Here is a 17,152-nt window from a genome sequence, read left to right on the forward strand (position 1 = left end):
GTTTTAAAGCAAATACATCTTAAGTCTCTTCAGAGAAAAAATAAATGCCAAGGCCAGAGGTCACTACTGCATCTTCAGTCATAAAATTGTAACTATAGATAATACCGAAAGACTTTTACTTAAAAAAAAAAAAGTACAATTAAAGCAAGTATTAAAGAGAATAATTGATGGGACATTTGCCAACTTTGAATTAATTAGATTCAGTCTTAATTTTTAAAAGTGTTGGCTGCAGCAAAATGATAGAGTAAGACATTAATGTTCCCATTATGATTCATTTCAAATTTGAACTCTTCCCAGCTCAAATCTGTTTGGTTGGTTAAAAATGAAGTGATGGTTGCAAATAACAACAGTATCCAGAAGACTATACTGGGTTCTAAATTAGCCAAATGAAAGGCGTTGTTCCCATTTCATTGTTATGAAAATTTAACTGACAGGTTCTCTAGTCTTAGTTTTAGCTTTATGAGGTGCATGTGTCTGAGTGCGTGTGCATGAACAGGAATGCCTGCTTTTAGTGAAATGGGCAGATATGAGATATATTGATTGGGTTCTTCCTGCCATTGCCTGAGTAGAAAACCTGTCACTTCTCCAAGTAGTGAATCATGTTGACAGAGAGCAATACATTTTACAAGGTTTTTTTTTTTTTCCTTTGTTCAGATCATTTGTAGTTGAAGCACATTTGCCACCTTTTAAAAGTGATCTCTGCAGCATTCCAGAGCCATTGAAATATTCGTCTTGACCTGGATAGTCAGTTTCTCTGCTAGCACGGAAGAAGATTTTTAATATGAACGTGATTTTATCAACCACTCTTTCCTTTGGACTCCTAACTTTGTTATCTGTAATGATCTTTTTAGAATCGGTGCATGGGGTGCCATATTTTGTTCAAGGTATGTACACATGAATGTAAAATTCTACAGGTAGGTAAATAATCCTTATCCTATTTGCGTTACTTTGATTTTTCTATCATTATGGCAATAATGTTTTAAACATCAATATAATTTAATCTTCAGACAACACTTCAGTAGTTGCTGTTTTAAATTAAATGTAATCTGTGATGCTGTTCTCAAGTTAATTAATTTTAACTGACACTGTACTAAATTAATTTCAACTGCATTTGTCTTTAATCAAGGGAAATCTTTTTCTTATTTCCATTTCATTATCAAAGACAGGGATGTATAAATAGTAATATAGTGCAATGCATATTTCAAAAGTATATCTTCAGGGGGAAAAAAGAGTTTCATCCAGTGAGATTACTAATAAACCACTTTAAAAGGAGAATGACTCTGAGAACATATCAAGATAACACTTGTATGTGCAGAGACCTGGGGAGAATGATACATTGGGAAATTTATATAGTACTTTCAGGAGGAGAATGTTAACACCCACATTATTCACTGACTGTAATCAGATTTCTAAATACTTAGGGTACTTATATTAAATGAAATAATGTAATTTTTGACATCTACAAATACCATGATAAATTTAGAGAAAATAAGTTTCTATTCTGGTCATATTGGAACTTGATCTTTTTAAAAAATTTTTCATTGCATTCTGTAGTGGAAATAGCTTTTAATCTGGCAATCAGTGGAGTTAGATTTAATGCTGACTTACTAGGCAAACAACCTAACCTCATTGAAACTTTTATATATGTCTTTACCTTTTAAAAATAGTAACTTAAAAATAGTGCTCTTTAATATCTCATCCAATTTGAATCTATCATCTAACTGACCTCTTTGTCAGGAAGAGGGAGGGAGACAGCCTTTGCTTTTGCTTTCTTAGGGAAACCAAGACAGAATTTAATAAATTTTGTTTACATGACTCTGGGTTGAGGAAAGGAATTAAGTTTCCTCTTTCAGATCTAATCCAACTTTACTAGACCATTTTGCCTCAAATGAGATTTTAAAAGTCAATGGAAATTAGAATAGTTCTTTTGAGAGTGGAAATAAAATTGCATAAACCCTTGTTATTTATTTATAGGGATTTTCCCTTTGAAAAACAAATACAAGCCTGGGACCTAACTGCAAGACCTAAATACAAGCTTGGGGATGAAAGAATCTGGATTTTATCCCTGGCACTCACATTTTGACTTTGGCCAGCCAAAATCATTGCACTTGGTAGGCCTTCATTGCTTTTCCTATGAAATAATGGGATTTTCAATGTTCTTCACAGCATAAATGTGTGAGGAAGGAAACATCTGGCCACTCACAGAAGACTCTGCAAAATGAGGATGTTAGTGGTAACAGTATTATAACTTCTGATATCATGTATGTGAAAATACAGAAAAATCCAACTCAAACTTTTTACAAGATTACAAATAGATAGCATCTCTGACCCCAGAATACCACACACTGATGTCCATATATCATTGGCAACATATAGGAAAGGTTTCTGTCTGGGACCCCTTGATCTCAGTTTCATTATATGTAAATAGAGAAGGCAAGTTACTGGGAAGTTTATTTTCTAATCTAAATTGTCCAGGATTAGAGTGAACTTCTCACCGTTTTTCAAAGCAACTAAATGTTTGACTTATTTTAGTCTTTTAACACACTGTTTTCAAATAAGCGTTTGTCCACTGACAGACCACAAAGGTGGGGTCACCATTCTCTGTGTCAGATACCATCCAAGACCAAGAACACAGTCTGCCAGCTTTCCTCTGGTTTTGGGGTCACATGAAAGCATAACTCATAAGCCTGAAACTGGACAAATTGCCCACTGTGAAATGAACAGCAGTGAATGTCATGACTAGAAAGACTATTTAAAAATTTTTGGTATATTATCATTTGAGGGTGTTCCAGGTTTCTTTCTGGCAAAATTTCTTATCTATATCTCATAAAAAGCATCACATTCAAATGTCAAGCAAGGATACAACTGCGTCTTTTACGCTTCAGTGTCTCAGGTAGTAATGAGTCTTTTCTTTTTTTTTTCCCTATATATTGCAAAAGTAATCACTCTCTCATTTCTGAGTAACTTTGCCATCCTTTTTGCTAAAGGGACATCGGCACTTGGGCAGGTTTTTATTCAAACAGTTTCTTTATCAACGCTAACTTTTAGTTCAAAGACAGAAATATTAAAATTACATGCATTTTTTCTCTTAAAGCTGTATCTGTTTTAAGACTAAAAATAAAAATGAGAAAAAAGACTTATTTTCTACTATTTTTCTTATCTTTCTAATGTCTTACTTTAGAAAAAAAATTTTTTTTTAATTTCTTGAAAAAACTTCTCCTCAGAGTTTCCTACAAAAGGTGGTTTTCTTAAAAGGTAGTGACAAGAATTACTGAGGACAGTGTGTAATCACTGGAAACCAAATGGGTAAAGAATGGTAAATACATTAATTTTCTCTTTTGAAAAATGTTCCACTTAAACACACAGAGAAAGGGACTGTAAATTAAGCCAACAAAATGTTCAGAAGGTAACATTTTCTAGTTACCTTCCTCCTAGTTTTATAAATTCCCTAAATTGAAGGCGAGGAGCCTGTTTCTTTTATCACAGTTCTCTTTATAAAACAAATAATCATTATCACCTGGCTACACAGTGTTCCTCATTTTTTCAATGAAAGCATTTTAAAATTATAATTTAACATTTTAATAAATAGCTATAATAAAAATTGCTACACTATTGCATAGTCATATCTTTCTCTTAAACTAAATTATTCCTGAGGGTCTTTGTTTAATTGATGTTAAGCAAAAGTTCCACTGATAGTCTATTATTTTAACTACTCAAAGAAAAAAGTACCCCAGAATTTCACAAATAATTTCTATGCCTATGAAGTAATGGAAATTGAGGAACTTTAAAATTGAGGAAATTGAGCAACAATAAATGTGTTTGTCAGTGTAGAAACTTTTGATGATGCCACCTACCCCAAGTCATTGTATTGTCTTTCTCAGCAAATCATTTATTCCTTTAATTAACCATTTAGTTATTTGAGTTCATTAATTGACATTTTGGAGACGCAGGGAATAGGAGACAATTTAAAGGAAGAGTCTAGTTAAATTATGAGCCATTTCTCTAACTGAAGCCTCAATATTCCCGCTTTTAAATTTTAAACTCACTAATCTATCTTTTATCCACACAATATCAGTTATTATGACTGAAATGGAGCAGGACCTTGTGGTCCTTGACCCCCAACCCCCTTGCCCATGTCCTCAGACTTCCTTTTTTTTTATGGAAAAACTTTAGACAAAGAATAAGTTTAGTCGGAGAACTGAGAAAATGAAGAAACAAAGGGAAACAGTCAAAGGAAGCCCAATAATAATAATGTAGTCTTTAAGCATAACCAAGGACCTTTAGTTCCTTCTCAAGGGCCATAGATAATATTCTGAGCCATATCCTGTGAGCTGTCTTATAGATACTGAAATATCAGGTGGAGAAATTAACTACCTGACGACCAGACTGTAGTCATGAGATAAGCAGCCACAATTCTGAGAACTGGCCTCAAAGAAATTGAAACAAACTGATGCTGGAACTGAAGATTAACAGTACCTAAAATAAGCAAGATTACACTGGTCAGACCACTGATAACCAATTTCAAAATGACTATCAGAGCTGACATGTTTATGCGCGTAGCCCCCTCCCTCAGCCTGTTAAAGCTCATGCCTCCTGACAATCAGGGGGCAGTCAGACATTGGACAGGTCTCTGCCCTCCCCAACCCTCCTGGTAGCTGGCATCCAAAATAAAGCAAACGTTCCTTCCACTAAGCTGGCCTCTTTAAATGGCTTTTGAGTGGCAGCAGCTAGACCTGGGTTTGGTAACATGAGGAGAAAAAGAGAGGGAAGACTGATCCTATAAAAATTATATAATAAAGGTTTGATTATTTTAGGCCACCTTACAAAGTTCATTTTGTTTATAAGGCACTAATTATTATTTTAATTGCATTACAATCCTGTTGAATCTTCATTTTTTATAGCTTGAATAAAGTCTATTGTCCTGATTTTTACTCCAGAATCAAAATATTTAGGAAAATTTGGTTGATTTTTCTGTTTTTAGAGTGCTGAGAGAGTGGGCTAGTAGGTAAATGGACAAAGATGTAAAGCTATGATCACAGAAAAACTAGGCGCCATCTGACCACTTCTACAAGGTTGCCTTCGATGGTTCAAGGCAATTCCCAGAATACAAAATGGCTCATATTTATATGTGCATAAAATCTCAAAGTCAAATTTTATATTTTTATCTTAAAAACAACTTTTAATTTATATTTCTTATGTTAAACACAATAGTAGAAAAAAATTTTAAATACAGACGAAAAAACAGAAAGTACAACTTTCTGTAATTCTACGAAGGCAGAAATAATTACGGGTAAATTTTAGACTGTAAACTTCCAGATATATTCTCCATCTCTGCTTCTTTCTCTTTCTCACAATCTCTCTTTGAGTGTTCATATACATTCAATGATTTTTAAAACAGCTTGTCTTTTTATATTACACATCTCTCTCTATACACATTTTATTGGCAAGTACACACACTTTCCAGGTTGTGCAGTGGCAAGGAATCTGCCTGTCAATGCAGGAGATACAAGAGACTCAGGTTCTATCCATGGGTCAGGAGGATCCTCTGGAGGAGGAAATGACAGCCCACTCCATTATTCTTCCCTGGAAAATTCTATGGACAGAGGGACCTAGGGGGTTACAGTATAGTCCATGGGGTCGCAAAGAGTCGGACGTGACTGAGCAACTGAGCACACATACACCTTAATAGTTACCTGTGGAATCTATTTAATCAGAAAGACATTCAAGTGACACAGATTGAAAAGAGCTTTCACTACACTGAGGTAATTATTACAGGAAATGAATTGCTTCCAGATAAAGAAGATGCAGATGGTGAAGAACCATTGCTGGCTCTACTGAATAAAAATTTTGGCTTCCAAAGACCTTCCAACATTGGTGAGTTAAGAATAATGTCAAACATTATTTATTCCATCTTCTGACCTGTTTTCTCTACATGTTAATTTATACTAAAGAAAGCAATAATTACTGATTTAAAGCTGCACTAAAGGCTCAATTGTCTGTTATTTCATATTCATGCTAAAAACAATGGCATTATTAAAAAACATTAAAGTCTTGTTTTGTTCAATTAGAGTATTCTAATGGGATTAGTAATTGTCGAGTTACAAAACAGTTATCTTTACTTATATTTTTCCCTCTCATCTATGTTATTCCCCACAGGTACAGTTAATATTTTCTTTTACTAAATGCTTCCAGGGTATTATTAAATGTTTTGAAATAAGTTTCCACTAGAAATCTCTCAAATTAACTGTGGTTTTGTGGCACTTATTTTGCAATCAGATTCTTTCAATTTGGGAAATGACTGGAGTAGAAACCATTGAGAAATTTAGGCTCCACCAAAGTTTTTATTTTTTTTTTTCTTTGAAGTATAGGATAATCTGATTTACAATTACGCAACAGATTGGTCTCCAAGAAATGATAGATATTGTCAGAAATTTAGCAAGTCTAACCCGAGAGACAGTATGACAATATGATAATGTAGTGCTCTCTCAGAAAACATCTGTTCTAAAAAAACTGTCTGTTCATGGGACAGGGTACTGGTTAAAAGATAAATACTTAAAAATACAGGATTTAAAAATTAGAAATAAGATGTTTCATTGAGGAAATTGAACATGATTATAAAAAGAAAAATCTGTACTCAAATTGTAAAACCCAGAGACATTACTATTAGTATTTTGGGAAATTTCCCTCTTGATTAAATTTTACAGAAAAGATTTGTGGCCTGCCTTTTTTTTTTACTTAAGATTTTTTCATGAGAATGTCCCCATGCCAGTGTAAAAATTTACTTCTAAATATTAGTCCTTATTAGAACTATGAAAAGTCCCTATTTAAGAAAACTCTGTATTTATGATAGAAATTAAATGCTTGCTCATTATAGTACTGATTATATTCCAACATTACAGACACTGAAAACATATTCGGGGCTTTGTATGAGAGATACATGGGTGATCTCAAATCATACAAAAAAAAATACCTTGTCTTTCTGAATGTGTGACCTGAAGTGAATTAAATATTACTTGCAATGTATACTTTTCATATGACAAATGTGTCTTGCAGATATAGAACTGGCTGACAAATTGGAGGAACTTAACCAGGTGAGAATGTGAAACACATAAAATCTCAATTTTCATAATTATTATAAGACAATTTATTTTGAAACAGTAGTTTTTAAAATTATTAATAACTGTATTTTAAAACTATTATTCTTGCTAGAAAAAGAGTGAAGTAATTCACTAGGAAAAACAATCAAATTCTACTAAAAAAGGAAGAAAAGGAAAACAAGACAAAACTATAACTGAAGTGATCATGGGATAAAATGTCTAGAAATCTGGATTTTAGATCCAGTTCTCCAATTACCTAGGAGACCATGGAAGAATTAAAATTCTCTGGATCTAAATCTCCTCATCTGTAAAATAGGAGACTATAATTAGATTGGTGGTTTTCAAAAGCTATTATTACTTTGCAAAGTGGAAATATTTTTCTCCAAACAAAATTGTATGTGTTCCCAGTAAATGAAACATATAAAAGTGGAGCTGTTCTGCTTGAAGCAGCTAGTTTGGGAGGAGAGGGAATGAAGTGCTGCATTCTTGACCTGTCTTTGGCCTTGGTACAGGGAACCCCTTAGCAACCTTATCCCCCAACTTCTCTCTATGAGGAAAATTGGAAAATTGTTGCATTAGATTATTTCTTAACTCTTTCAAACACAACTGCATGCAAATTCATTATCATATAAACCATGTGGCTGTGAGAGAGAAGTATGCCCCATCAATTATTAGCAGCTAGGACACGGATACATGCAGAAGCTCAAGCTGAATTCTGTTTTGATAGTTAGATCTCCAGGGTTTAGGCAATCAGTGATCTTGATAAAGATCAACTTGGCTTACACTCTGGATGGAAACCTTAGGGTCTTAAAATACTCCTTCCCACTAGGAAGGACAAATATTTCAGGAAATTCAAACATACACATAAAGTCTTTGAAACTCCTTGAAAAGGACTGGTCATTTTGGGTGACATCAAATCAAGTCCAGCTACACAGGCTGTGTTTACAGGCTTCCCATTAATGAACACTGAGACTTGACTTCCTTCACCATAAACCTGTTTGTTCCTAATTGTCTGTTGAGTCATGGACCTTTCCAGTCAGTTTCTAAATGCAAGTTTCCTTTTATTTTTCTGTTTAATTATTTTTATTTTTTTTATTACTCTTATTTCCTTTTCTGTTGCTTTTTCCTCCTTCCTTTTGTCCATCTTTCCTTCTTCCTCCTTTTCTTGCTCTTTCTTCTTTCATAGAAAATGGTATTGTTGTTATTAAAGACTAATAATTTTCATATTCGATTTTTAAAAGCTGGAAAAGCTGAAAGAGCAGCTCATGGAAGCAAAGGATGCTGAGATGTCCTATGCGATAGACGGTCTATCTTCTTCCCATCCTAATAAGCGAGGTAAGTTTTCACTTCAAAGTCTTAACATTGAATTCTAAGATTACTTTTGCAAGTATTTCTGAAAGGGAAGAAATTAAGTTGACACTTCTTTATCTTATGTTGATGATCAGATCAAAGCTCATATTAAAAAAAAAAAAATTCCAATGAAGTCTTCCCCAATGGCTCAGACGATAAAGAATCTGCCTGCAATGTGGGAGATTGGGCTTCAATCCTTGGGTTGGGAAGATCCCTTGGAGAAGGGAATGGCTACCCACTCCAGTATTCTTGCCTGGAGAATTCCATGGACAGAGGAGCCTGTCGGGCTACAGTCCATGTGATCTCAGAGTAGGACATGACTGAGTGACTGAGTACACAGACATTCAAATGAAGGCATTAAATGTCTGTGAACTCTGTCACGCATACAACATGGTGAGCAAGGTCATACATTCCAGATTTAAGTAAAATTAGACTTTCATTGTTTAAAACTGTGTCTCCCCCTTGCTATTTTGCTTTAACACTGGAGAGTAAAGAGTACTCTCATTGCTATAGCACTTAGTCCAGGTTTTGATTCATAATATTTAATTTTAGAAAGATCTGTCTTTTGGATCCCTATTTCTTTTTATAACATTCCTGGAAAATTCTTGTTTATGAAAAAATTGCATATATGTCTCTTTATTCATGTTGTGATATGAGATTTGCTAAGGCATGTTTTATTCATTTTCACTTGTCCCCTTCCTCTCAGGTTTGTCTTTAACGGCTGTAAAAAAGCGGTTTTTACCATGGAAAAGGATGAAACAGCATTCTTTAGACACTTAGCATATACCAGACATTTTATATTTTACTATCTCAGGTTGTTATGGTTAAGCATATAGAGTCTATAGTTAGACAGCCTGGGTTTAAATTGTAATATTGATATATCCTATATGTGTGACCTTGGGAAATTATCTAACTTCCTGTGCCTCATTTTCTTTGCCCCCAAATACAAATAATAATAATCATTTTTATGGGATTGTTAGGAGGATTTTATAAGTTAATATATGAAAGTCACTTAGAACAATATCTGGCATGTAATCAGTACTATGTAAGCCCTACTTTAAAAATTCATTTTGATCATTATTACTATAATTATTATTTTATTTTCATCATAATCACCATAAGATAGCTATTACTATGCCTATATTATAGATGGGAAAATTACATCTCAGAGGGGTTAAGTAGCATGCTGAAAATAACCCAATTACTAAGTGATTTAACCAGAGAGCCTGAAGGACATTGGTAGAGGATATATTGGAAGGTGGAAGGGAGAGAATCTTCCGGCTTTTTAAGGACTTTAGCTTTTATTAACGGTCATACTGGGTAAGACTGAAGCAAAATGAGAAAGGGGTGGCAGAGGATGAGATGGTTAGTTGACATCATGGACTTAATGGACATGAATTTGAGCAAACTTCAGGAAATAGTGGAGGATGGAGGAGTCTGGTGTGCTTCTCTCATTCCTTATAATCAATTCATATAATCAGAGTCGGACACAACTTAGTGGCTGAACAATTATCATATGGGAAATCACTGAAAATTTGGGGCAAGTAAGTGCTAAGAAATAAGTTTCAACAGAACCAATCTTGATGTTTAGTGGAGAATATACTGCTGCTGCTGCTGCTAAGAGTCGCTTCAGTCATGTCTGACTCTGTGCGACTCCATAGACTGCAGCCCACCAGGCTCCTCTGTCCCTGGGATTCTCCAGGCAAAAACCCTGGAGTGGGTTGCCATTTACTTCTCCAATGCATGCATGCATGCTAAGCAGCCCACTAAACTGCTCTGTCCATGGGATTCTCCAGGCAAGAACACTGGAGTGTATTGCCATTTCCTTCTCCAGAATACACTGCAAAAAGGAGCAAAAATGCAAGCAGAGACCTTTAATGAAGCTAACTAAGGATCTAGATAATAAATGGTGGTAACTTTAATTAGGGTGACAGTAGTGAATTGATAAGAAGGAGTCTGATACTAGATATACTTTGAAAAAAAAAAGTCAACAAAATTTGCTCTAAAATTATATATGAGTTGTGAAAAAAGAGGAAGGTTTGTAAAAGACTCCAAGGTTTTGTTCTAAGTGACTAGGGATAAAAGGGCAATTTCTGTTTATTGAGGGCTTCCCTGATGGCTCAGAAGGTAAATAATCTGCCTGCAATGCAGGAAACTCAGGTTTGATCTCTCATCAGGGAAGATCCCCTGAAGAAGGGAATGGCTACTCATTTCAGTATTCTTGTCTGGAGAATCCCATTTCAGTATTCTTGTCTGGAGAATTCCATGGACAGAGAGTTGGAGGAGGCAACATGGTGCAAGGGTTTGGTGATGGAAAAGAGTTGGTATAGAGATTTGTTGAATCTTTTCATAGTCAGTATGGCCTAGGCTATGATACGTTACAAATTTTAGTCCAAATCTCAGAGACTTAATATAAGGAAATCCATAAAGTTCAATGTACATAGTATTAATACAAGCCTCTTCTATTTTGTGGCTGTGTCATCTAGATTGTTGCTGTAACATGACTGCCTCCAAGATTACCAAGATGAAGGAGAGGGATAGAGGCTGAATCCCAGCCCTTAGTTGCCTCAGTTCAGGGACATGCATCACTTCTACTGATCCCCTGCCTTTAATTAGTCACTTGAGCTGCCACCAACATATTGGAAGAACAAGCTAATAAAAGTTAGAAAGCACATATAAAAGTACATGGGGAGTACCGCCTCCACCACAGTCAATCCTTTGGTCTTTTCTTAACAACATAGACTGTACTCAACTGACTCTCTATTAGAGACAACCCCGAATTCCTTTCACTGCTGCACCCCGAACAAAGAACAGGCTCTCCAGGAGATACTACTTTTTGTCAAATACAATGTGGCTCCACTTCATTCACAGACTTATTAGCTAAAAGGACAAATTCAGTAATTAGCATGGGAATAGGGAAAGGATAACAACAATCAATCATCATATTCATAAAGGAAAAGAACATGAGACATGAGTGGTAACCTCTAGCAATTCTGAAATCCCACAGGGCAAATATTGTACAGGTCTCTTACTCTGGAGATGGAGAAAAGTTTCTTGCTTAGGACCTACTAGTGTGTAGGAGGAGTCTTCTGTCCATTGTGCTGTTTCCCCTGGCTCCATCTTTTCCGAAGTTTTTGCTTTTTTTTTTTTTTTTCATTTTTCATCCCTCAACACAGCTTATGTGCGTTTAGGGAAGTATTCTCTCTGAGGCCTGAATGGTTTTCTCAGGCCTCTTCCTACTCTCACAAAGTTGGAGGCCCAAGGTTTATTTCATTTTAAAGTGTCAAAGATGTTTCTAGTTCTAGGGTTTATGGTGTCTTTGACAATGATTTCTTGTACCAATTTAGACAGCCTCTCAACTATTGCTACACAGTTTTTAAAAAACTATTTTAACTATTTTGTATTATCACCCCCAACTGAGTTGCCTTGAAGAATATATTTTGAAAAGTAACACTTAATCTAATTTTTTGCCCTGAATTCCTTATTTCAATTGATACTTACCTGACTTCACTCAGAATCATTTTAAATCCCTTTTATAGTTTTGGTATCTAGAAACAGCTCTTGAAATATTTCAAGGTCTTATATTTCTGAACTACCTTTGTTTCATTTTTATTTATTTGTAAAGACACCATTTCCCCCTAAGCTTACTATTTCTTGTAATATCTGGCTAAGTGTATCCACCAGAAACCTAAACATACTGCCAATGTTCTATTTCCTTACCTTTTTCTTCTAGAAGTTCCAGAGGAACACATTCTAAATCTGAACTGTTATAGATGTCAGTTTTACCACACATTTTGCTGCTTTGAAAAATGACTCTTCTTGTTTCCAGCCTGTGACATCAATTTCCTTGTCTGCCATTAATCAGTTGCTGAGGCTGTGCCATGACTCAGCTTCCTCTTAGAGTAGCACCCTCCTTCAAGTTATTAAGGTATATTTGGGATAAATTAGGCAAACCACATCAGCAAAATAACCTTAATATTTCAGTGGTGTAACTTGGTTTAAGATTTATTTCATGTTTACATGAAGCCTTGTGTACCTTGGTTATTTTCCTTCACTTTGTGCCTGCACCACGTGTCCCGATGGCAGGATAGGAATGATATGGAGGAAAATGCATCCTTACCTTCCCAAATTAGGCACATGTTCTCAGTCTAACTTAATGGGATTAGGGGAGCACCTGGAAAATGTTCAGAAACACAATGAACAGTTGGAGAATCCTATCTCTATTATAGACATTTTGAGCTTGTTATGCCATGTATAACAGAATCTTCCCAGTAGTAATTTGAGTAAACCCCTGAGTATATAAATGTGGAGCTTAGGGAAGTAGCCCAGACTGGAGATCTAAATATGACAGTTACCTGCATGTCAGCATGGCTTGGTATTGTGATGAAACTCTCTAGGGAATCACTCTAGGTAGCTATAAAACAGAAGATATTGAGGACAAGTGCCAGGCCACACCAAGGTTAGAGACTGGGCAGATGAGAGAGAATTAGCAAAACAGACTGAGAAGGAGCAGCTACCGTGGAAAAAGGCCACAAGGAGAAAAATGCCTCAGATGTCAAACAGAAAAACTGTTTCCAGAAAGACATAGTTCAGCTGTTCCTAAAGCTATGGTAGGTCCAGTAAAATGAGAGTTGAGACTTTTCATCTGAACAGAAATGGGAAGGGTTTTAATTATTTCAACAAGAATTATTTGATGGACTTTTGGTTAAGGAGAATATGATAAAATAACAGAAATGACTAACAACAGACAACTCTTTTGAGGAATTTTGTTCTGAAGGGTAGTAAAAGTTGGAATATTAGCTGGAGTAACTTGGAGGGGTCAAGGAAGCTTTGTGATTATTTTTAAGCAAGGAGATATTAAAGCATTTATGCATGTACTAGGAACAAAATAAATATTTGTAGTGATAAACATATGAATTAGATGCCCAGGCTGGGTGACAGGAGCAATCCACATCACATCTGTCATTTTTATTGGGATAACTAGAAACAGTCTACCATGAACAACAATATATGAAGGTGAAATGAACTCAGAGATTCAGCTTAAAGCTAGAGTATCTTAAATGTCTGTGAAATAATGTTATCTGTTTAATCATTTAATATATACTTGACAGACACCTGGTAAATCCTTCCTTTCATTAAAGATACAACTGTCCAACACCAAGCATCATGCTAAAACAGGGATTAGAAGAGAACCACAAGAATGCTGGCTAGGGTGTCCCCCCCCCGCCCCACATAAATGATAAATGATAGATAAGCAGTGAGGAGTTGGTTCTACTGGTGATATCATTCATGAAGATTTCCTTCAACTGGGAAGTATATTCCAGTGCACCAGAACCAAACTGCTCTCGAGATGCAAGTCTTGGATATGTGTAGATTTATATTTTCCTTCTTGATTGAGATATCCAAAGATATCCAAAGGGACAGAAAGGGACTTTCCAAAATATAAAAAGAATATTGGATTAGAGGACCAAGCTCCTCAATTTACTGTCTGAAAATAAATTTCTGCTTTCATAGGATTTGAGTGTGTTTTGTTGAAAGAAAACTCTGGCTCTTTTAGGAATGAAAAGTAAACTCTGAGTACTATCGTAACACTCTGTATATATGTGCTGATGAGCACTAAGGCAACAGTTTAAAGAGTAAGTGGAGTTAGGGAGAGATACCCGGGCAAGAAGATAGACTTTTATTATTTATGGCAAAAAGTGTCTTAACTGTCCTATGAGTTTTCAACTCGTTTTTATTGTGCGTCCCATTAATCAATAGTGAATCAAAGACCTATCACCCCAAGGTCTTCATTTTATAAAACATTTAGTTTGAAGGAAATTAGAGAAATTTGTAATTAATTAGATGAAGCTGACGTTAAGTCAGACAATTGATTGGGAACAATCCACAGAAGATTTAAAATCACTCATTCATGCATTTAAAGATTAAAATGCTGCTTGAATTAGTTTGACTTTTTTCTGAAGAATCACTTTATGATCAGAATGTGAGACTCAATTTGACAATCAAATTACATAAATATCATTTGGTGGTTTGCAAAATGAAGTTTAAATTCTCTTCCTTCTTTTTCCTCCAGTAAATAGAAGCATATTTATCACTGATTTTGCTTGTTTGCTTAGTCCTCTTTGGGACTTCAGTTCAGTTCAGTCACTCAGTCGTGTCCGACTCTTTGCGACCCCATGAATTGCAGCATGCCAGGCCTCCCTGTCCATCACCAACTCCCGGAGTTCACTCAAACTCACGTCCATTGAGTCGGTGATGCCATCCAGCCATCTTATCCTCTGTCATCCCCTTCTCCTCCTGCCCCCAATCCCTCCCAGCAACAGAGTCTTTTCCAATGAGTCTTTTTTCAACTCTTCACATGAGGTGGCCAAATTATTGGAGTTTCAGCTTTAGCATCAATCCTTCCAAAGAACACCCAGGACTGATCTCCTTTAGAATGGACTGGTTGGATCTCCTGGCAGTCCAAGGGACTCTCAAGAGTCTTCTCCAACACCACAGTTCAAAAGCATCAATTCTTTGGTGCTCAGCTTTCTTCATAGTCCAACTTTCACATCCATACATGACCACTGGAAAAACCATAGCCTTGACTAGATGAACCTTTGTTGGCAAAGTAATGTCTCTGCTTTTGAATATGCTATCTAGGTTGGTCATAACTTTCCTTCCAAGGAGTAAGTGTCTTTTAATTTCATGGCTGCAATCACCAACTACAGTGATTTTGGAGCCCAGAAAAATAAAGTCTGACACTGTTTCCACTGTTTCCCCATCAATTTCCCATGAAGTGATTTATGCCAACTCTAAATAGAAAGTAAAAGACTCTCAGTCATGTCTGACTCTTTGTGACCCCATGGAATAGTCTACGGAGTTCTCCAGGCCAGAATACTGGAGTGGGTAATCTTCCCAATCCAGGGATCGAACCCAGGTCTCCCCAACTACAGACAGATTCTTTACCAGTTGAGCCACCAGAAAAGCCCTTCTAAAATAGAGGAGTGCCTCTAGTAGGATGGCCTATTGTATTTTTTGAATTGTATTACATACATTATAATGTAAAACAGAGCTGTCCATTAGAACTTTCTTTAATGAGGTGACCGTTCTCTAAATTTGCACTGTCCATTATGGTTATCTATTGAGCACTTAAAAGTTGGTCTGTATTATAGAGAAGCTGAATCTTCAAAAATTTATTTAATTTTAATTAATTTAAAGATCCATATGAGGCTGACTACCACTAAATATCTGTTTTAGAAAACTTCCTCATACTCAGGCATACTTAAACTATTTTATTTAAATGTAATATTTTTATCAAAACTCTTTCTAATGAAGAATTGTTTTGTTTCTTTTTTAGCTTGTTTTTGGAAATACTGTGTCTAAAGTTTTTGCTCTGGGTGCAAAAAAGGATAAGAATTAGAAAAAGTTATATATCTGCCCACTCTACTGTTTAAAGATCGAAGCTATTTTAAGCATAAAAAAATAGTGGCAGTGTTTATACAGTTTGTTACATGCTCAAAGTTTATGTTGCAAATCGTAGTGACAAATTAGCTGCACTTGAATGGCATGGACTATCAGAATGACTCTGTAGAGCTAAAGTTGAGAGTGCTGTACCTATTGTATGCTTTCCATAAATTCATTGTCTACATGTCATTTTGTTCAGTGATGACTAAGCTGTTGAGCTAGCAATTAAAAAATTTAAAAATTGCTTTGGAAAATTATATTATATTGTCTGAACCTATGTGGAAAATATGTATCTTTGTTCTTTCCCTTTTTTGTGTGTGTGATTCTGCTGGCTACTATCTCTTTTCTGTTCATTAGGATAACTGTCAATAAGACTCCTACTACCAAATGACTGCATTACTAGGAAGCAGAAGTCTTGTTTATCGGACTCTAGGAAAAAGTAGTACTAGGTGTTTGAGAGAGAGATATTAAGAAAATTTTCTTACATAACAATTTGCCTTTGGGCCCCTTAATTCTTATCTCTGCCTTCACCACAGTATCCGAAATTGAGACTTTTAGCATGTCAGTGAGAGACTAGATTCACTGTACTAAAAACATCAAACAAAACATAAAACTCTTTGAGTTTTTTTCATTCATTTCTTTCTCACATCTTCACATTAAACTGCTCTTATTTATCTCTGAACAAACTTATTTAATCAGTTCAAGGCTGGGAATCCAACTTCACTTTTATTTGCCACCTGTCACTTTTATTTTACACCAAAACATTGTCAAAGGAAGTTTATAATTAAAAAATATCAATGGTAGACTATCAATGGCCAGATAGTCTATGGGCATTCCTTTATATCACAGCACAAGGGAAATGTAGTTTATCTACATATGCTAATTGTGTGGTTCTTAACAATAAAACTATCTCATGACCTAGAATGAGCGATATTAAGTGAAAAACAATTAAAAAATTCATAAATCAGACCAAGTTGAGTAATATACCTGTAGTGCTTTAAATAAACTTGTTAGGAGCCACTTGAATGTACATAAATACACAGTTGGCTTAATAATGCCTGAATATTCCTCACATATTTACATCTGCTGTGAACACAAGCATGATATTATTGTAAACAAAGATAAAATGTCTGTTTTCATCATCTCATGTTTATTAACTTTGGTGCAGTTGAATGATATTCAAGCATTTTTAAACTTTATGGGTAATGTTATTTAAAAAGTTTCTGATACTTTTTCCTTTTAGAGAAAGTTATTAATAG

At 35.3% G+C, this 17,152-nt stretch overlaps 1 protein-coding gene across 1 annotated transcript; it reads left to right on the plus strand.

Annotated features, from left to right (window-relative positions):
• Positions 1 to 781: 781 nt before the first annotated feature.
• Positions 782 to 15,812, plus strand: UTS2B (urotensin 2B). The gene is made up of 5 exons (XM_005901193.2): positions 782 to 884; positions 5,776 to 5,874; positions 7,054 to 7,091; positions 8,339 to 8,432; positions 15,787 to 15,812. Exons 1-5 carry the CDS (start codon positions 782 to 784, stop codon positions 15,810 to 15,812), a joined length of 360 nt encoding a protein of 119 aa, XP_005901255.2.
• The last annotated feature ends 1,340 nt before the right edge of the window (positions 15,813 to 17,152 follow it).

Source organism: Bos mutus, chromosome 1 (assembly GCF_027580195.1).
Source record: "Bos mutus isolate GX-2022 chromosome 1, NWIPB_WYAK_1.1, whole genome shotgun sequence".
Classification (NCBI taxonomy): domain Eukaryota; kingdom Metazoa; phylum Chordata; class Mammalia; order Artiodactyla; family Bovidae; genus Bos; species Bos mutus.